Genomic DNA, 23,101 nt, shown 5'->3' on the forward strand with positions numbered 1-23,101 from the left:
GGATCTCAATCCCATCGAGCATGTATGGGATTTTCTAGGCAGACGCTTGGCAGCTCGTACCTTACCACCAGTAACGATTCGGGAGCTTTGATTGCGCTGCAAGACGAATTGGCAGCAATGCTTCAACAACTCATTGACACCCTCATTCTCAGCATGGGCAGACGCTGTGAAACCTGCCTAGCAGTCGGGGGGGATCATATCCCCTACTAAAGACCGGATGTTTCTTGCTGGACACCCATTACAGGGATTTTTCGGCCTTCAGTCGTATTGCGCTCCATGCTACTTTTTCAATAAAGCTTCTTTTTATCCCTCTGATTTCTCTTTTAGTAAGTGTTGCTTACATTACACATGTCCTTACGTATTGGGGATCTTACGGTATTAAATGTGTTGATTTGGAAAGCTTTTGTACAAAGTTATATTAAAAAAACCGTCTCGTCCTTAATTTTTGCACACCAGTGTATTTCGTTTCTCCTACACGTTATGGGAGAGATGGCCTGTTGTCAACTCGCACTTTTTATTTTTCATTTATTTTTTATTCGGGTCTAAATCTAGTTAATGGTAATTTTAATATTTAATAATAGTGTAACATTAAAATAAAACATACAGGGAGGATTTATATCGCATTTTGAATTTTTTACCTAATTTCTTCAAAAAGTATGGCGTCTCTCCCACTTTTTCCCTAGTATTGATCGATTTCTGTGTTGAAAGAAAGATGAATAGACTTAAGTGTGTTTTATATCTCTCTTATGCTATTTCATAGAAATTATAATAAAACTTTGAATTGGATGGAAGGAGTCTACACTGTGGCTATCTGTCCCGATTTCTGAGGTCATGCCGGAATTTATTTGAGAAGGTTAATTAATCCAGAATGAAATTAAAATCCAATAGCACAGCCAATTTGCTCAAGGAGTCACCTATAGGTGTGCTGCTTACCAAATTTCCCCCTCCTATGACCTCCCGCTCCACCTCTTTTTTAGTTCATCAGCCTCATATGCTCACAGTAATTCGTTTTTCTAAACAGCGAAAAATGAGCTTTCATTTTGAAGTCGGAATGAGCATTAGAATAAACAAAAAATAAAGTAATTTATCTTTCGCATGTTTTTTGTTGTAATTTCAACTGCTTTTATTCAAAATTAATAAAAATGATATTGTTTAAGTTTTATATGACTTTCGATGAAAACTGTTTACACATATTTCATAAACATAAACTATATTACGTATTCCTAGAGATAATTTTCCAAGGTTACTAGAAGTTAATATACGTAACCTCTTCTACCAGGGTGATTTTTGATATTTCTCTGAAAATAAGCTCTGTTATGTTGGTGTATTTTCTTAGTAACATTGCAATTTCTTTTTTAGTAACAAACTATAGAATACCAGTAACAAATTTAACTGATAATATCAGAATGACTGATAAGCAAAAATTCTTAATACCACGTTACAGGTTTTAAAATTTTTTCATTTTAGTCAAGTAAGAAAATATTGAATTGGCCTTGGAAAATAAAAAAATGCGCGTAATCAATTTCTTTAACATTTTCATAGCAATCCCCGTATATATAAGACAATAATCGAGTAACGCGATTGTTTCAACAATGACACTCGCTCCACGGCATGATAATTTGATAATGTGTTTTGGTTATGTTTAACATGGATTGGAGTTTAGGGTTAATCTACTGGAGTTAGGGTTAAAATTTCAACTATAAAAATATCACGAAACAGAAAATTGCTTTGTTAAAATGTAGAAGAGAAGCAATTTTCACCCGTCATGCCTTGACGGGCGACTTTCTAGTATTTAGAAATTATTCCCAAAGCCAAGGGTTACATTTTTCACTTCAAATGCAATCTAAAGAAACTGCATCGCATTTTTTTTTTTTTTTTTTAAACTTTTTAGTGAAACGATATAATATTTTGGTTAGATACAGTCAATAATAAAAGTAAAACAATTCGTAAAATTCAACCAGAAAATAAATTCAGAATATTCTGAAAAGTTTTGGAAAAAAAGTGATTTTTCACATGACTTACATAGAGAGATGAGAATCAAATTGAAAATATTTGACTGTGCTCATTAATCAGAGTTACAGAGGCGATCGTCGATATAAAACTTTTTCTCCTTTCAAAAAATCACCAAATCCTGCTGTGAGGAATTCTCTTACGTAACAGTTCAGAATCCTAAATATTCGTTATTCCTCCTTACATAAAAATACTAGTGGCCCCCGTACGGCTTTGTCCGTAGTTGAAAATTAAAAGATAAGATCATTCGGTTCGCCTGTGTATTTACAAAGAATGGATGACGAATTTCTCGCCAATTGGCTTTGTTCATTCGCTCTCCCATTCCACGTCATGATAATTTCGTAATTTACTCGTCCATCTTATGATAATTTTGCTCCGGAAAATGTTCTTAAAATTGAAATAGGAAAAGAACAAAATCGAATTTTCGAAAAAGTGCTTCGAGGTGCACAACCTCATGCTACTAACTAACTTTGTGCCAAATTTCGTGAAAATCGGCAGAACGGTCTAGGCGCTATGCGCGTCACAGACTTCCTACAGACATGAGACAGAGATACTTTCAGCTTTATTATTAGTAAAGATTACTAACACAAATAACTTGACATTTGTGTGACCAAAACTCAATCGAGTATCAAGTTTCAAAGGACAATGCAAAAGATGAGATTGGAACTCATCGCACTTTCAGAAGAATGACAGAGTATCGAAGTAAAAAAGTATAGAATACGGTGCAACCATCTAGTGTTATCAGAGATAATTTTATGAGCCAGTTGGAATTTATAAGGCAGTGGTGGAAGGTTATGAACAGCTGCCACGAGGTCTGCCGGTTTTTCATGTTTATTTGAATTAAATAAGGTTTTAGATCCAAAAACAAGAAATGTTGCTCATTTTGAAGAGAAAAATAGAAATCTGTCCATTACTCATCCTTTCCTCATCCTATCTGTTACTGGGTATCATCAGAGCTGTCGGTGTCAATTACTGGAAGTCGGACCATTTTTCGAAATTGAGCAAATAAAATTGAATTAACTAATTCAGAGGATCCAGAAGCAGCCAAACGTTAGATGAGATGTTGTTGCATGAGAGAAAAATTATTTGTGAAAGTCTAAATTCATTAAAAGGTTCAGGAAATTGATTTAACTTGAGAGCAATGTTTTACGCCTGTCTGTTACCCTATTTATATTTTTCATTGCTATTCAAAAATAAATGCAGAAAATCACACTACAAAAAGTCGTATAATTTGAAAGAACATTCTATGCACACACCATAATTTTAAACCTTTGTTAACCGCTATATTTACTCCCTACAGGTATTATTGACGGCGCACGTAAAGTGGTGTACATCGCAAACCGCTGCGTTTCATATCTCGATGAATATTGATCGAACTAATGTCGTTTGTTTTTCATTGGAATTATTTTTCAATTGAGATCCTTTCTTTAAATAGACGCTTCGGGAATTAGGGCGCCGTATAAAAGTTACATTTCGTATTTTCTGACTCGTTTTTTTTTCCCCCGCTTCTCACTTTCACCACCTTAACTCTGCATCTGATTTTGAACATTTAAACAGTTAAAATATGAATCTAGGACTAACGGTTGCAAAATAGAGGTCTTCCAGGTTAAACGGGAACACCCTGTATGTATACAGGGTTTCTCAGTTAAATGTTTCAGAATTCCTAAGAGAGGTAGGATATATCCTGACAACTGGAAATGATATAGCAATGCAGGGTAGGAAACATTTGCTCGACCCGAGAAATTTGAGATATGCGAGAAGTATTTCAGACTCTTCAGAGTTCCCTGCGACGAAGGTGTGGGGTGTGCATTGAAGCCGGTTGAAAAAACTTCCAGCACTTGGATCCATATACCTTTTACTTTTTTTACATGTATTATTGAAAAGATTTTTCATTTACGGTATATTTTCTTTATGGTGTTTCTGTGTACATCACCGCTTCAGGAAAGTATTTCCGATCCCGCATTGCTATATGATTCAAGCCATCAGGATGTACCCTAATCCTTCTTATGTACACACACACACACACATACATAAATTATTGCATGGTTTATGTTTCAAAAGAAAAACACGGGAAGAAGAAAAAAAAGACGAAACTATAAGGAATCTTTTCTTTCTCATTACAAAACCACAGTCTAGATTCCCCCCCCCCCACACAGAAATCCATTTCTTTTCGACCTTCGGAAATAAAGTCCGCGAATAATTTAAAAATAGATTTACGGTCATGCATAAAGCTTTCTAAATAAATTTCATGATTTCATTACTCTGCAAAAACCAAGATTAGGTTGTTAAAAACATTTGAAAAGCAAATATGTTTTTAGTGCGATACATCCACGTAAACAAATATTTACATTACCTAAGCAAGACATAAACATCCGCCGATGATTCTACTTTTGACAGTATATTAATAGTGTTTATCATTTTCTTAAAAATATGAAATGCAAAACAGCTCAGCTTTTAAGATGCGATGGATTTTTTTTTCTAAGTGCATGTGTGTTTATTGTTAATCTTAATATATAAAAATCTTCTGTGCGGACGTTTGTCACCATAAGGCTTTTAAACGGCTGGACCGATTTTGATTAAATGTTTTGTGTATAATTAAGTTGTGGCAAACATGGTTTCGAAGCGCGATGGATCGAATCAGAAAGATTTTTGTTAATTAATTAATTAATTTAAACATTGGATGGTTATATCTCCCAAACGATTAATTTTTATTTTAGCCCATTGTTGAGCGAGAACTGAAATAAATATTTAACCCTTTGCCAAAGGACAATAAGAAAGCCAGCTCTGCTTTTTGTAATGAAATTTCCTACTGTGATATGTCAATTGAGAATAGATAAACCGTAGAGAGAGAGTGAAGCCTTCACATTTTTCTTAAAAGCAACGATTTTAGGTCCCGAGATATAGTATTTTAAAGTAAAGTACTGGAAGGTTCACGCAAAACGTGTGTTCTGTCGTCTTAGTAGAACTATGTGACCGGATCGGTGCTTTAGGTTTTCCTAACCAAATGATCAGAAAGTACCGTACCTAGCAACATTTGTTTCTCGGCTGAAATCCATCTGATTTTTGGCACCAATGTCAAGAATACTTTAAAGATTATCTAACTTATCAGTGCATTATTAAAGTAAAAGATGATGGAATTTAAAGACGGAACAAATTTCATTTTCGTCCAAATAAATTACAACAGGGTAGTTCTGTACACAAAACTTCAGTGCAGTGGAAGATCTTTATCTTTGGTGGAAAGAACAAATTAGGCAATATATGAAGTTTAAAAAGTTTTCGTTCAAAAGATCGGACCGCCAATCGTCGGAGTTCTCTTCGCTCACTGATCGGCTGGATTACAGTAACGTGGTGGCTTGGCAACTTTGGCTATAAACAATAGAGTTGTGTGATCATTTGTTTACATTTTAAAGCTACTGTTAATGTAATTTATTGTATTTTTTGTTTATTTGGCGAAATATTTCAAATTGCAAAGAATTGTTTTTCGTTTTTAAAGAGTTTTTAGTCTTTTTAGTTGAAGAATGTTTATTTTACGTCGGGAGGGGGGGAGGGATGAGTGATTTTCGCTCATTCAGAGAATTGTTTTTACCTTTATCATTTTTGTAAACGATATCCTTTCGATTGTTTTATTCTTTTCCATATGGGGAATGTTGCAGCGGGATTTCCCGTTTGTTCTAAATGGATAGTTAGATTTTTTCTTCCTTTTACAAATAAAGGAAGTATTGTGTTCGCGAAAAAATTTTCACTCAAAATTTGGCCTTAATTTCAAATTTGCTCACCCCCGAATAAATGTTGGGTTTTTTTTTTCAACCCGACCGCAAGTGGATATATACCTAGGAACGTACAGACACCCGAAATATCCATTTTGACGATCCCCGAGTCAAGTACGGCAGAAAAAATAGTTAATAAAACAACTGCTCAGTGGACATTAGATAAATCAGTAATAAATATACGCATTCTGACACCAAGCAGCTTAAAACATTTTTTTCTTTTTACTATTTTTTTCAACAAAACGGTTCAAACACTTTATAGTTTATTAAAAATTTTAAACTTTTCAATTTACAAAGTTTGAACAGAACAACATCTTTTGGATCCTCTAGTTTAAACTAAAATTAACATATGTACTGGATGATATTATTCTTATTTCTGGTCTAAAATATGCAATATTTGCACAAGTTATCAATTGTTTAAAACTTTCTTAATTCAAAATACGAAATCAGAACTGACTTGCGCAGCCATACGGATGCCTCAATTCCAAATCGATTAACTCCATTTTTTTAAAAAAATCCTCATTTCTGCTTTAGTAGTGCTTTATCAATGCTTAGCATGTGAGTTTATATTAAAGTTTTGGTTCAGTACATTTCTGAACCTGTGATGGCAGAAAATGTAACACGAGGACCTATTCACTCCTATGGATAACACTATCTTCTTCATCACTTTTCTCGACTTTTTGTTTTATGGAGTTAATCGATTCGGCAAGTTAGGCATACATATATATCAATACTAATAATATAAAGCTGAAGTGTTTTTGTTTGCTTATTTAAACGCGCTAATCTGAGGAACTACTGGTTCGAATTAAAAAATTCTCTTTGTGTTGAATAGTCTATTTATTGAAGAAGTCTATAGGTTTTTTTTGTTTTTAAATCAGATCGACCGAATTATTTGTAATTGCAAATTAAATATTTAATTAATTGTTTAGTTTTATGAATTCCTAATAGATGGCGGAGTAACTTCTGTTCTATGAATTTGTAATAGATGGCAGATTAAATCATTGAGAGGGCGCAGGCCGACACTGTCGATAGCTACGAGGAACCATGCTGCGCGACTCAGACGCGTGGTCGACTACGCTGTTGTAGTCAGCGAACTGATTTTTTTTTGGGGGGGGGCCGATATTCAACTACATAGTTTGATTTCGTACGATTTTTCTATTGAGTTTTGTTTTCCTTATTTCTTCAACGTTTGTTTTTGTTCTTATAGTTGAAGATAGTTAGTTATTCAACCTAAATAATTTGATTTGTCGTATTATTCAATTGTGATTGCTTTTAATAACATTTTTGCTATAGTACTGTTTATTTGGTGAAATATTTTAAATTGCAGAAAAAAAAACGCATCACTCGCTAAAGGGCAGGGTTGCGGTAGCGTGGTTGCTTGGCGCGTTAAGCGATGAACTATACAGTTGAAGGATTATTTTGAGTTTTAAATTTACTGTTAGTCTTTTAAAGCTACTGTTTGTGTTTTAGAAAATAGTTTTAAAATCCAAAGAGACTTTATAGACTAAGAGCTGGCTACACAAAAAAAAATACTCAAGGTACATTAAAAATTTATGTAATGGAGAGAAAGTAGATACATAGCCAAGAATTTATCACTTGGTCTGCCAGGACGGGTAAGGGACCGGGCGGGTAAGGTTAACAGACAACCCACTAAATCCTGAGTTGAAAACTAATTTAACAAAACGCAAAAGTCTTTAAAACTAAATCTATTCAGGTACGTTAGGTAGTAGTTTATAGAAGGCACTAACTTCAAATGGTTATTAAAAATTTAGAGTCGGATATAATTAGTTAGGTGTTAAAATAATTCATCGTACAGTAATTAAAATCAGTGTTTTGTTCATAATTGAGTGTTTAGTTCAGTTAATTTTTGTACTTTAAATGTAAGATAAATTTAATTTATATGTTTGGGTAGGAAATTGTATGTAGGTATGACCAATTATTTTTTAGTTCCTCTTTGTTTTCTGAAATCGGTTCTTTTTTTTATTTGAAAACTAGCCGCCTGCGGCGACCAGCTGGTCCGCCTTTTTACGCCATTTAACTTTTTACGCCAGGGGTGCCGCCTTCGGCAGCTGCTTAAACAATTTAGCGACGACATTAATCAATGTTTTTCTCTATAAATCAGTTATCATTCGTTTTTTTACGCCAATGTTGCCGCCTTCGGCGGCTGCTTAAATAAATTTCGTGGCGGTGTCAATCAATCTATATCTATCTATATCATTAATAATTTGAATAAAATATTTTCTAGATCAGTCTCCAGTTTCGTCGGTTGGAATATTTTTAAAGGAGAGGGAGGGGAGACACAAACGACGTACTCTTCATGCAAATTTTGTCGAAAAATAACAAAAAGCACTTCCACATGAAAGCATTGTTTTTTCAAAGTCATGGTGTATGTGGGGGAGGGAGGGGGGCATTGACATCCAATGTGCAAGCAGCCACCTACGGCGGCTGTTTGGCTAACTTGTCATTTACTTCAAGTTTGCCGCCTTCGGCGGTTGTTTAAATAAATTTGGCAGCAATATTAGTCAATCAATCTCTATCTTTTTTTTTTTGTGCCATTCACATTTTTACGCCAAGATTGCCGCCTTCGGCGGCTATCTACATTTACAATCTATCTCAACATTTTCTTATCCATCTCTATTTATTTTGACCTCCTCACCCATTTCCTAATAAAAATAAAGAACACTCAAAAAACCGCTTTTTTTATTTAAGTATAGCAAAAAAAAAAAAAAGCTCAAATTCCCCGTAGTGTGCAAAAAGTAGCGTTTGACAAAGATAAAAAAAAATCTCGCTGTTTTTATTGAATTAATGCGCACGACTATGAAATGTAACGTAATATAGATACAGCGAAAAGTCCAGCTTGGGGGGGGGATGGAAAAAAAATAAATGCAATCCCTAAATAAAACAAAAAAAAAGGAAAGAAAAAAAGCAAGCGCTGCCGAAAAAACACGTGGTCATCACGTCAGAAAATGTAGAAGTAAGCTATATAGTAAAAAAAAAAGATTAACATGGCTTGCAATTAAGATTCCATCGTAAATATCGAATCGAAACCCAAGTAGTGACGTCACAGGCATAAAAGATTGAAGAACGCTTTTTTCGACTGATGCGTGAAAGGACATGATGTGTTCAGCATTAAAAAAATTGTAAAAAAAAAACTATTGCGTATTTTTAAGAACTTTTTTCTTTTGAAGAGGGCGAAATGTTTTTACTATTACCAACTTAAATTTCAGAAATGAGGCTTTGATACTTCTCGCAGGATGATATTAAAAAAAATAAAACCCAGAAAAACATGCAAATTAAAGGTTTTTTCAAAAATTCATAAAAAATTCAAAAATTGCTCTATCTTCAAAATTTTTTTGTTCATCATATTTAAAATTAAATTTCCGACACTATAGTACCAAAAATATTTGTCTGGCGCGATTGGTTCGGGGTCTGTGAGGTTAAGAGTACTAAAAAGTGCTAAAAATCACATAAAACATTAAATAACTTTTTTTCTAATTAAAATATCAAAAATCGAAGCCCGAGGTGCACAACTTCAGCAAAAACTACACCTGTATACCAAATTTCATCTTTCTAGGCCTTACCGTTTTCCCGGGATGCGCGCCACACACACACACACACAAACATCTTATTTTATTATATGTATAGATAATTTATTGATAGCGAATTCGGGACCACACATTTTCCTTTTTGTATTGCATTGACAATGTGCATCAAATACTTTTTATCGCCTTTTAAGTCAGTTTAACTTCTATATACTCCGATCGAGTTCTGGCAAAGTTAATAACAGATGATTTTAAAAAGCAGTTAAAACTTTATCAATAATGCCTTAAATTTTCCTCTTTCACAGTCCAGCTATTGAAAGTGTTGTAAAACAGGTTGGTGAGTCGGTCGATAAGTATTTAGGGAAAAGGCAAGCTACGGATTTATAAGGAAACTTATACTCGTGATCATCAATGCCAAAACTGAGTCCGAAGTCCGACTTAAAACTTTGATTTAAAAGTAGAGACATGTTTAAAATCATATTGTAATTGTACATATATAAATAATGTTGCTGGGTGGATGGAAAGGACAGAATGGAACTTGAAATGCAGCCACCATTTTGTGCTAGGCTCTGAGCTGTTTCTGTGACAAATTATAGTTGCATTTCCAACTAAAACTGCACTTGCAAAAGCATAATAACAGGAGTACAAAAGAAGAAATACGGCAATGTGCAAAAAAAAGTGCTATAAAAAGTCAATTTTTGGTTAATTTCGCGAAATTTTAAGGCTTACGTACGAATTAGAAACTGCGAAGAATATAAATAATTTTAAAGATATGTGAAAAGAGTGTTAAAGGGAAGCATTTGAATGGTATCAGAAAAAAAAATTAATATTAATTTTCATAAAATGTTTTGAAAATTGACCATTTTATCCTATTTTCAGAAAAATTCAAGCCTTGGTAGAACCCCCAAGGAGTTTTTTAAACTGGATAATATTTTATATCTGTTTTATGCTTGGCAATACGCAACTTTTGGTGGGAACTGGTAAATCGAGATTCCAACTTTTATTTTTTTGCGGGACACCCTAACATAACGAATCACGACGTTCAAAAAAAACATGGATAGTTTATCTATATTTTTATATATTATTTATAGAGGTAAGTGTAATATTTTATGAGGTATAAGTGTTTAAAAACAGGATATTATTTTATGCTAACCCTGTGTAAGTTGAGGGTCACGAATTTTCTATTTAGCTTTCATTCCACAAAACACTTTTTCTATTTAGTGAAAAACAAATAGTTTTAAATTTTTTAAGACTTGCTTACAAACGTTTCTTATAATAGATTTTCGGTGACATAAATACGGTTTCCTGTAATTCAAAATACTTTTTTAATTGATAAAAATAGGGGGGTTTTTTTTTCGATTTTGCAGAAAGTGTTATTTTGGGAATCATTGGGCGTGCGTTCTAATCCCGTCTGCACCGAAATTAAATTTATAATCTTGCAACTCAATTTTCGCCCACTTTTTGTGATCAGATTCTTTTAAAATTTCGAATGCAACCTCAGAGTCGATGACAACGCAATATTCTATAATCAAATTAATTTATTAACGATAAATCATTAGTTTATTCTAACTAACACGCTTTTATTAGCTTAACTTGTATGTTTGTGGGTTCAACTTCCATTTGGGAATAATATCCCTTTGGGCAAATAGCCAGTTTCTTATTGGAATTACTTACAACGTACAAATCAAAGCTGCGGAATGTAAAAATGTTTGCATATGATTTTACCAGAAAGCATTCAAAATGTCGGATGCAAATAATGCAATAGAATACTAAGATACATTCCATTATAAAAATCGAACACACGCACAAAGATTTCATTTAAGAGTTACAAGTGTTAGCAATATTTAGTATCTAAATCTTATTTAAAAATAAAATAATAGTTTAAAAAACTGAAAAAAACACGCTTAGTAGCAAAATGAACTAAATGGTTAAAAATAATCTTTGGATGACCAGTACATAAAGTAATTGACCAAACACTTAATTTTACTGCAGTAAAAAAAAGCGTGGGGGGGGGGGGTTCTTATCAGTTGTCTTAAATTTCCTCCACTTGTTATCCATGCAAAAATGTAAATAGGCAGGCCCCCACGCTTTTTTTAATTACAGTAAAATTACGTATTTGGTCAATTACTTTATACTACTATTCGTTCAGTGGTCGAAATTCGACCATATTCATAAATGAATATTTGAGAAACCTTGTAAGAATTTAACTATTCCCAACATTTTTATTTCTACGTTCACTCTTGTTTACTTCATATCTGGAAACATACGACTTTTATACGTACACACAATAACAAAAAGTAATAATTTATTCCAATTTTGCTTTCTGTCTGTTAATCTCAAAATATATGGATGAAAAGGGATATTTCGGTAATGGGGTCGTTTCCGAAATTTTTAAAGTGTTTTTTTCCGAAAGAGCAAGCTTAAAAACATGGGTTTTAACAATTTTTTAAATAATTTTTAAAAATTAAATATTTTTTAACCATTATTTTAATCGGTGCGCAGGTTGAATTCAGTTTTTACGCTTCTGCACATGGCATCAAAAGCGATGAAATGTCCTTCACTGATGCCATTAGCGTACAGCGCAAATTATCATAGCGTGGAAAGATGGTTGACAGCAAAGCGTAAACATTTATAACGGCAATGGAGTAGCGCACCAAAGTACATCACTTGTAACGTCATAAAGATCACGCTTTAATTCCAAAATCTAACGCTTGAAATATTAATTAAAAATAACTGTCGAGAAAACAAAAGTTTTTTCTGGCTCCACATTATTTCTTTTGCTTATTCTATCAATTTCAGTGACTAAAAGTAGTACTTTTGACTGAAAAAAAACAACCCAATTGAGAAATTGGTGTGGTCGTCAAATTCTTGGCTTGATTAATTTTATTTTGGATACCATGTTGCTTTGTGCTAACCCTATGCAAATAGATACTTCCTTACTCTTTGTTTACGTATGCAAAGGAAAAACATTTTTTGCGCTGGCATTGAAACAAAAAATTTGACGCCAATGGATAAAAATCGTCAATAATACAATTTTCGAAATGTTCCCGTATGAAATGAAGCATCAAAACTCAGTTTATACGAAAAACTTATGTGTGAACAATATTACTTATAAAACGTCTACTATTACTGAGTAAGCAGCTTCTTCATCATTAAAAATATAAATTTCCAAATATCAAATGAACGAACTCTACTAGTGGCAACATATAACTGTCCATTCGAAAACACTGGACGTCGCAATAGTAGTACATTTTAAAAAAAGGTCATCTTTGAGATTTGTTTATGGTTAAGGGCGGTGCATAACAAATGTCACGCTTTTCAACATTTTCGACCCTCTCCCCTCTTTGTCAAAGTTTCGCAGTTCACCATACCCCTCTTCCCGTAGTCACATGTCATGCTGTTTTTCATAGACGTTCCTATTGAAAAAAAGGCTTGTAGTCACATTCTCCCCATTGTATGTCCCTCTTGTCATTTCTTTCCTCTCCCTAGTCACAAACTTTTACTATTTCGTGAACCCCACCTCAAAGCGGGACTTCATTCGTAGACAGCCCCTGCTTTGTGGTAACCGTATGGAAATATATATTTCCCTACTCTTTGTTTACGTATGCAAAAAAAAAAAAAAAAAAACATTTCTCGCGCTGCAATTGGTGCTAAAAATTTGACGCCAATAAATGAAAAGCGCAAATTTCCAAATTATCAAAATCTTCCCGAATGAAATGCTGCAAAACTCAGATTATACGTAAAACTTCTTCATGAACAATATTTCTTCTAAAAAGTTTAAATGTTATTGAGTAAGTTGCCTTGACCTCTTCCATTAGAAATATAAAATTTCAAATAGACAAATGAACGAATGGTACTTGCTACATTAAAAATTGTCCATTCAAAAACACTGGACATCGTAATAATAGTGCAATTGTATTTAAAAAAAAAGTCTTTGTGATATGTTTACGGATTAGGAAATAACAGACAAATGCACTTTTCAAAATTTTTGACCCTTCTCCCCATTGTCACGAAGTTTCACACTTCACTTGTCCCCTTTGCTACATGTCATGCTGTTTTTAATAAACTTTCTTACCAAAAAAAAGGCTTAATGTCACATTTTCTCCATTGTATGTCCCTCTTGTCATTTATTTCCTCCCCCTTGTCATGAACGGTTAATTTAATGAACCCCACCTTAAAGAGGGACTCTATTCGTAGTCAGCTCCTTGCAAATAGACATTTCTCTACTTTTTTTTTTTACTTTTTTTTTGCGCTGGCATTTTGGTGCCAAAAATTTTACACCAATGGATAAAGTTCGCCAATTTCACAATTATGGAAGTCTTCCTGAATGAAATACATAATACCGTAAAACTCCTTTAATACGTAAAACTTCTGTATAAACAATATTCTTTGTAAAAGTAGGCATGACCGTTGCCGTTAGAAATATAAAATTTTCAACGGTCAAATGAACGAATTCTACTCGCGGCAACATAATTGTCCATGCAAAAGCACTGGACGTCGTAATAATATGCCAATTTTATCAAAAGTTTCACTTTGAGATTTGTTGCTGGCGATAGCAATTGCAGGAATTATTGTGAGAAGAAGGTAATTTTATCGAAACTGAAAGTCCTCCCTCCCTCACTCCGTAAAACGATTTATTTAAACATTAAAATCGCGAAAACATAATCAAAATGAAAATATTTTTAATGCTCATAGTTACCCAAAAAGCCTCAATAATAATTTTAAAAAATGCAAGTATTTCATTTCTTTATGCTCAAGCGAGGAATGGCAACACCGCAATGTTATCCAGCAATTTCTTCACGCTAACTATGTCGCGTGAAAAAGCAAACTAAAATGAATTTTCACTAACTTTTAATTGCTTCTAGTTCATTTTCTAGTCATCTTAGCGGGTTTTCGTTTTTTGCCGTAAACAGGGAAGTAAACTTTTTTAGAAGTAGTTTTCACGAGCTTTCCGACCATACTAAGCTCAAAGCACTAAAATGCATTTTTCGTGTAGAAAAAGCGGTTTAAAAAATTAATTAAAACTTAATGTTTCAAGCTTCCAACAATGAATTTCAACAATGGAAAAGAGATAAAATTAAAATGTTTGAGTTTCTCTAACTAAAAAACGCTTATAACTTTTTTCTAGTGGATTTAGGTTATTGGACTTTGAGCGCCATGACAATTTTTTCGTTAGGAGTATTTTTTAAAGACCTTTCCAACCATATCAAATTTGAAAAAATTAAACCATCCGTTCCGGTAGAAAGAGGCATTTAGGACGAAAATGCGTTTTTTTATTAATATCTCCGTTAATTAGCGTTCGATTAAAAAAAATTATTGATGACACTAAAACTCGGCAATAGTTACCGAACAAAAAAAGAATGAAAGAAATCGGTTCACAAACAGAGGAGGAATCGGTACCGAAAGAAAACAGCTTGTCTATTAATAAATGCGTTTTTTATAAATATCTCCGTTAATTAGCGTTCGATTAAAAAAAATTTTATTGATGACACTAAAACTCGGCAATAGCTACCGAACAAAAAGAGAATGAAGGAAATCGGTTCACAAACAGAGGAGGAATCGGTTCCGAAAGAAAACAGCTTGCCTAAAAATATATATAAAGATTTTCTTCATCCAAAGATTATTCTTAACTTTTTAGTTCATTTTGCCACTAAAGCGTGTTTTTTTAGTTTTTAAACTATTATTTTTCTTTGCTTTCTGCTGCACTGAGAGTAATAAACATGTTTTCTTTTCTTATTCGTGTCTTGTCTTTTTGATGATTTGTGTCGTCACTACCGCGCCAAGAAAACGTTTCTGACTATGCTTTGCTATGTGGTTTCCCATCGTCTAGCTGCACTCTATCTGCCTTGAAAGTCTGTAAACGCTGTAGTGATACACCCTGTATATTGTAGGACTTGATATCTTCAAGAAGTTAAGCCTAAATTAAAACCGAAATACAATTTCACAAAGCTGTGATTTAGTTATTTTATTTCATAAGCGTAACTTATCTGACTTCATGCAATTGACTGCTGAAGTTTCTCAGAGAAAACGTTATCTTTAAAACAATTACAAACGAATGCCAAAAAAAAAAGAAAAAGAAAAACAGCTGTTAGGTTAGCTCACAAGCATAAATAATTACTGTTTTTCCTTGGAAACTTTGATTTCCAGTATACCTAATAAAATTAATTATGACAATTCCGCGAACAAAGTAGAATAGGAATTACGTAAATCTGTTTCCCAACGTGAAAAAGATTTAGATATATGTGTAGAGAGCAATATATATATAGCGTAATTCAATTAGTCCATATTCAATCCTTTTCATAGAAAATACAGAAATAAAAACTGTTATTGCCATTAATTGCTTAACAGTCATAGAGTATTTAAAAATTACGCGTGTATATACATATTTACTACTAGACAATATTATAAAACGGTTGAAAATTACCGTGTATGTACAACGTAAAGTCTTCGCTCATCAGGAGTAAATTTCCATATGTTTCCTTAAATGCTCCAAAAATTTTTAAAAAATCTATATTGGATAACTGCTTTGCTATTATATCGTATGAAACATAATATTTAACTGTCAGAAAATCGTCAACAAGATATTCTAATCAAAATTCACAATATATAAATGACTAATTTCGAATAAATTTAAAAGCATTTTATTTGCTCTTGTGAATTTACTTGAGAAAAGTAGAAAAAAAGTTCGGATGTAGTCTATAAAGTCTTAAGAATCGATACAATATTACCTGAATAAACATTGTCAAAGTTACCGTTTACTAAAATTAAAAGACAGTCATAGAAATGAGTTTGCAATTTACTTTTAATATGGTGTAAACACTTATTCCGTTATTTAATCGAGAAATTAGTAATATCCCAAATATGTGAAAAGGTAGCAGGATATTGTCGAAGTAGCAAATTTTCGCGTTTATTATCTCGGAAAAGTTTTATATTTTAAATATGTACTTAAAGAACCAACTAGTTTTATTAATTACACAAAAATTATTTTAGGGCTTTCTAATTGGATTTAGCCAGAAATATTTCAAGTATCAACACAGTGGCAGGGATATGTATGTTATCCCCATTAAACGCCAAGTCTCCCATTTTGGGACCATACCACATCTCCTAACCTAATAAATATTTTAGCAAAATTTCAGCTACATATGATTAGATATGTGTATTGAACATCAAAACATATGAAAACTTAAGTATTTTCAATGTGATTCATATAGCGGAGCTTAATGGGTTAAAGCACCCCCCCCCCCTTTTTTTTTTGAAAAACAAATTAAATTTAAATATTTTTTTTTAAATATTTATGTAATGATTTTGCTTATAAATAGATGGTAAATCAGTGCAAAAAATTTCAAAACTCTAAACTGTTTAATAAAAAAATTTTCAAAATGTGTCCCAGACCCCCTAAGAAAGCGTTAGTAAGGTGATTTAACCCTAAACAGTGTTTCTTTTTTTCTGTAAACTTATTCTTACTGAGTAAAAGAAGTATTATGCTAACGAAATCATTTCAATTGGATATCAAATTTTAAGTTCGCTTTTAATAATACTTGAATGAATTTTTACTGTAGTTTTTTCGGTACTTCTGTCTGTACGAACAGCACTGTCATTGAGAGAGTTGCGCGGGAGGATAGTATTGCAGAATAATGTCAAAATTATGTAATTTTCACGTCGAACTTTATTGCATTATACAGATGCGATCACGATAGTAAAGTACTTTTTTTTACTATAAATGAATGTTGTTGTTGTGTGCCAGCCAGGCTGGCAATTTGGGGTGCGCTGCGTCACTATTCCAACTGCATCGTAATTTGGTGTGAAGTCCAACTTCTACAGTACAAACATGCCAAGGGACCCGTTTATAGGGTAGGCAACCATTCACAGCATAACAACACATTCACACAAAGAAAGGACAAGTACAGGAGAGAGAAAGTACGTCCATGCCCAAGCCGGGATTCGAACCCGGACCTTCGTGTCGCAGTCAGACTTCTCTGACCACTAGACAAGGCAGGTGGCACGATGAATGAATAAATTCAGTTAATGATGCTAATGGTGGATGATCATGTTGCTTAAATTTTACAATGAATAAATTCGGTTAATGATGCTAATGGTGGATGATCATGTTGCTTAAGTTTTACAATGTGTAAATCTGTCAACCAAAAATCTGTACCTCAGAGCCAGAAAGACGTAAATCTTATGATAATTTTACAGGAGAGGGAAAAACTTTTTTCTGACGCATGCGAAGGATGCGACACGCGCTTTTTTATAACAATGATAAAAAAAATTGGAAAGGATTTTTTTTTAAGAATGAGGTCGTTTCCAAATTTTTAAAAAGTATCTTTTTCTGAATGAGCATGCTTAAAAACATAGGATCTAACCATTATTTAAATACTTTTAAAAAATTACTTAAATCGGTGCGCTTTCATTGTTCACATTTCTTGCCGATGACATCACAAATGATGAAATGCCATTCTGTGTTGCCATTCTCAGAGCAAAATATTTAATTCGCATCTTTGCTCACGTGTATTGGCAACGATATAGTTGATAGCAAGCGTAGAACGCAATTTTAATTCGCTTCTTGATTATCATAACGTGGAAACGCGGTACAAAATGCGCAGAAGAGCATCATTTGTGATGTCATCAAGACCACGCCTTGTTTGCAAAATCGGACATTTTTAAAAAAGTAATTAAAAAATAACTGTTGGGAAAATGAAACAATTTTCTGGGTCCACGTTACTTTTTTGTTTATTCTATCAATTTCAGTGAATAAAAGTACTACTTTTGACTGAAGAAACAACGCCATTACGTTCTCATGGCTCTGCGTCAGTCTGGCTCTTAGGTATAGAAATAAAACCACAGTGATAATTTTATCTCAGAAAGGTTCCGTTGCACAATGCTCTTCGAAATAAGTGAAATTGCAAAGTTTTGCAACAAGTATATCAACCTGTGAATAAAATCCAAAAGTACTTTCCTCGTGATAATTCAAAGGTTTCTCAGGATATTTGTGGTGTATATTTTTAGAAGATAATTTTAGACAGAGAGGATTAATTCTAAAAGTGGGGCAGTTGCAATGCTAGAATAAAATACTTTTGTGTAAAATATTTTAAAATGTTAAATAAAGTAGTTAACGTGCGGCAATGAGCGGTATTCTTCTAGTACAATGAAAAGATTTGAGTTCCTCAATAGTTAATTTTCTGGTGAACTAATTCCCACCAATGCATGTCTCTCAAGAGGGAAGATCATTAACAAACTAATCTTCTTACAGTGTCTCCCTTCCCTTATTTTCACAAAATAGCCGGCAATTAAAGACTATGTGTGTAGAATCGGCGTGTTAAGGCCAAGTAACTTTCCCACTCTCCAAAAATTTCCTCCTTCTGGTTGCCATGGCTACTGCCCTATGAATTTTTCCCCCATGTTGCTCCTGCAACACTTAAACTACTTTATGTATTGCAGAAGCAATGTGGGGAAATGCCGAAAAACACTTTCATGAAATTCCAGGCATTTATAGTCCATGTATCTAGAGTCGGCGTGTTAAGGCCTTGTAACTTTCTCATTTACCACCCTTTTTCCGTCCTGGTTATCATGGTTACCGCAACATGACTTTTCCCCACGTTGCTTCTGCAATATTTAAACTATTTTACGTGTTGAAGCAACGTGGTGGAAAAGTTCATAGCGCCGTAGCCATGACCACAAGAAGGGGAAAAGTGTGATGAGTGAGAGAGTTGTATGGTCTTGACAAGGCGATTCTAAATACATAGGCTACAGCCTTCTCTCCATTTTTACATGTTCCTCTACTCAAAAGCAAAAAATGTTTAAAATAAGTCCTTCTATTACAGTTGTTGGTTAGTTTTGTGAAATTTGTAGGCAGAAAAAATGGTGTCACCTTGCTAGTTTTTTTAAGTTTTGGTTTCCGAAGATACACCGCAATCGGTTTATAAAATCAACTGATGTACCGTTTATGTTTTTATTTCTTCGTTTTGATTTTAAAAGCCAAACACGGAAGGAATACAACTTCAGCCTTCAAATGCTTCTAAATTAATAACATGAATCCAAAATTAATAAATTTTTTAATTTGTTTTATCATCGATTGGCTTTTCTAGAGATTTAATTGCATTTAGTCTCGAAAAATTATGGGAACAATAATTTCCCATATTTAGAGTAATAATAATGATTGAACTAAATCTTATAACAGTCAAAAGTATTAGAACAATCTTGATCTAAATACACTCAATTTTTTGTTATGCAATGCAAAAGTTAGCAAGACAACAATTAATTTCTATCCTGGACTTTACATGAAATAATTGGCACAGCTATGACTTCCTGCAAATTATTTGTTCAAAGCCATTGTAATATTTTTCTGAAGAAATGTTAAAGAATTGTGTTAATCTGTGGCATAAAACTTTGATTACCTGTATCCTAATATATTATGAGGCAAAAGTGATCAATCCTTTTATTTCTAGAATATTCTCTTTCTAGCTGAATTTAGATGCAGCTTCATTATTATCTAAGAACGAGTAGCATTGACACGGTATTGAGTAATGGGATTTGCGGGATTTTGTACTGATGAATGGAAATAGGATCTAGCTTGAGAAGAACTAGATAGATTTATAAGGAAGTAATTTTGAGGAAGCTCTAGCAATAATCTTGAACTTCATTACAAAGTATCAGCTACGTTTCCGTAAGCTTATTTAACGCATTTCCTCTTAATAAATTCCTTGATAACCTCAAAATACTTAAGTTTTCCTTAAAAATAAACTGTTTATTTTCATTGCCTCTTATTTTAGCACAATAATTTTCAAGCATTTTTGAAGTTGTTTCATGAAAAAGTCAAGTAATTTTTATGCAAGATCGAGAAAATAAAATGCTCGTATTAGGTCTAGACAAAGCAGGAAACTTTTTTTGTTACTCTTACTTTGAAGCATTTAAAATATTTTGCTTTGATTTAATTTTGATTTTAAAAAATTGTGTCAATTTACTTAACAAATTACTCTGGAGATCAACAATTAGTTTGTCTTAAATTTGTGACATGCTTTTAACTGTAACGGCCTTGCGTTCAAAAATGATATTAGTTTCCATCAGGCCAATTTTTAAGGTTCATGAGGATCAATTGGAGCTACCAATGCACAAAATATATTTTAGTAAAAATATATGACAAAGAAAACACAAACAAAATTTTTAGATAAACGACAATTGCATACATTGGTAAATTTTTGTATCAATAATACAAAAAACTACCTATTTATGACACTGATGATCACTGAACTATAGCACATTTCTTATTGAGAATTCAATTTTTCGCCGCGACAACAAACTAAATTAAAATTTGTCACAAATAATAATAATTATAATAGGGAACCTCACCCCTTTTTCGTTTTGCACATCAACCCCCGTACTTAGGCACAATGCCGCCTGCTGCGGGCGATAATTGAATTGGGTTTTAATGCTTTTCAATGTGTCAGGTCATCCATAGAATGGATGTCCGGCTCTTTAAGATCTAGAGGGGTGAGACAGGGCAGAATCGTCTTACCAGGATGTCCTTCATCCAACGGTACCAGTATTGACTTGATAGACATTGTCAGCCCGGAAGAAGCAGACGCACACAAGTTTTAATAGTATAGATTTTAGAAGAAAAAAAATTCAATTTCAAGACTGTCTCAGCCATATACTAGCAGTAGAGCTTCATATGATAAGTGCTCTCCCGCAGAAAGTGGTTACCTTCACATAAGGCGTAGACTGTAGAGAAAACTCCTGACATGAGTGGAAACAAACTACTTTATTTAACAAAAAAATACATGATTTTTGAAATAATTCATTTTACTGTGGATTCACTTTCGAAACATTCTATCATCTGTTGCATTAAGTTATTTTTCGGTATATATTTTTTTTAATCTTAAGTCCTATTAATGAAACCAATTATATTACAGAAGACAACAACGCAAAAACAAAATGGTAAGAAACTGATACCAGCTTTTTTGTCCAATAATGAATTACTTTTTTTTTTCTCACAGTTTAAAGAAACGATTATTGCGTAAATACCGAACGTGTCATTTTTAATATCTCACTTAAATCTATAAAATATTATTCGTATTTTGATGTTTATAAACTAATTGAGGCTTATTTAAAATTCCCATTACAACGGATATCTCACACTTGGTAAATCAAGCCTACATATTATTGTACTCTTGTATATATGTTATCTTTCCTCTCCGTTGAGTTCAGAGAGTTGTGGAAAGGCTCCCATTTTCAACTGCGTCGTTATTAAAGTAAACAAGTGAATAAACTAGTAGTATAAATATTTTTCTGTTACAGGTACAACCAAGATCATGTTGTTCTCCGGATATGTGCTACTCATCATCGCTGGTGTGTGTACAAACCTGCTAGTCTCCCTAGTCATCATGTCAAACTCACGGTTGAGGGTAGCGCGCAACTTGCTCATCGTCAACCTCAGCTTCGCAGATCTCATGTTGTGCCTCTTCTGCATGCCCTTCACCCTCGTCGACCTCCTCAACAGAGACTGGAGCCTGGGCTCATTCCTGTGCCGCGGGGTTCCCTTCGTCCAAGGAGTCATCATCTTCGTCTCGGCCGCGACCGTCTCCGCCATAGCAGTGGATCGTCAGCAGGTGATTGTCAACTTCAACAGCAGACAGAAGCTCGACAAGGGCAGAACTGACATGCTGCTGTACACATCGATCCTGTGGTGCTTCTCTGTGATCCTGTCCTTGCCTATCATCTTCTCCAAAACAGTCACCACTGTCTCGATAGCTGGCATGGTGCTTTATGAGAAATGCATCGAGCAGTGGCCATCGAAGCATGCCAAAGCCATCTATACCATTCTGATCCTGGTGACTCAGTTTTTCACGCCAAGTGTGGTGCTGAGCGTTACGCACTTCCGGATTAAAGCCTATCTGAACAGGAACCAGAGAAAACACGACGCTAAAAGTTCTCCCCGAACATCGGAGCGTCTGCGAAAAGAACTTAGGAGGAACAACAGGGCTACTGTGGTTCTGTCTTTCATTTCGGTTGTGTTTGCCTGCAGCTGGCTTCCTTGGAATGCTTTCAACATCATGGCAGACTTTGATCTTCTATCTAGCATGCCCACGGATCAGTTCTATTTGGCGTTTGCTGTATGTCACCTAGTTGCCATGACATCCAGTGTCACTAATCCCATTCTTTACGGTTGTTTCAACAGCAATGTGAGGAGAGAATTGAGACAAATGAGAAAAGCTGCAGGCAGACACATTTTTGGCTCCTCCAAGTTGGGGAAAAGCGAACGCACCAATGGCTCGATTCTTTTTGAAAATACATACATTCGATCAACGGCGAGGAAGGATTTTCAAGAAAGTCAACTATAGGAGAAATATTTCCTCGAGACCCATACTTTTTTACACAAAAACATAGCGTGAGATGATAGACCTTTAAATACATTATAGGCTTAAAACGGCTATTCTTTATAACAAAACTAACCTATTTTAAATGAAGATCTGTATAGTATCATCGAGCTCGTGCTACAGAGCTAATCTATACTAATATTATAAAAAGAGAGGACGGATTTTTGTGTGTATATATTTTCGAGGTAATCTCCGGAACCACTGCACCTATTTGAAAAATTCCTTCACAATGTGAAAAGTGCTTCCTTACTGAGTGACATAGACTATAATTCGAAAAAATCCGATAAATATTTTTTTTAATTCCAATTTAGGTCCAAATTTCTCATAAATTCCCGAATGTGGGAGTGAAAAATTACTTGCACATACTAATATTATATATCATTGAAAAGGGTAGAATTTTTCGGGTTTC

The 23,101-nt window shown here is 33.8% G+C and overlaps 1 protein-coding gene across 1 annotated transcript in view; it reads left to right on the forward strand.

Annotated features, from left to right (window-relative positions):
* Positions 1 to 22,656, forward strand: part of LOC129224786 (neuropeptide Y receptor type 5-like) — a 64,906-nt gene extending 42,250 nt beyond the window's left edge. Inside the window, exon 2 of the mRNA XM_054859333.1 lies at positions 21,614 to 22,656. Coding sequence (XP_054715308.1) covers positions 21,614 to 22,656 — 1,043 coding nt within the window. The remainder of the gene's footprint in view (positions 1 to 21,613) is intronic.
* The last annotated feature ends 445 nt before the right edge of the window (positions 22,657 to 23,101 follow it).

Source organism: Uloborus diversus, chromosome 6 (genome assembly GCF_026930045.1).
Source record: "Uloborus diversus isolate 005 chromosome 6, Udiv.v.3.1, whole genome shotgun sequence".
Taxonomy (NCBI): domain Eukaryota; kingdom Metazoa; phylum Arthropoda; class Arachnida; order Araneae; family Uloboridae; genus Uloborus; species Uloborus diversus.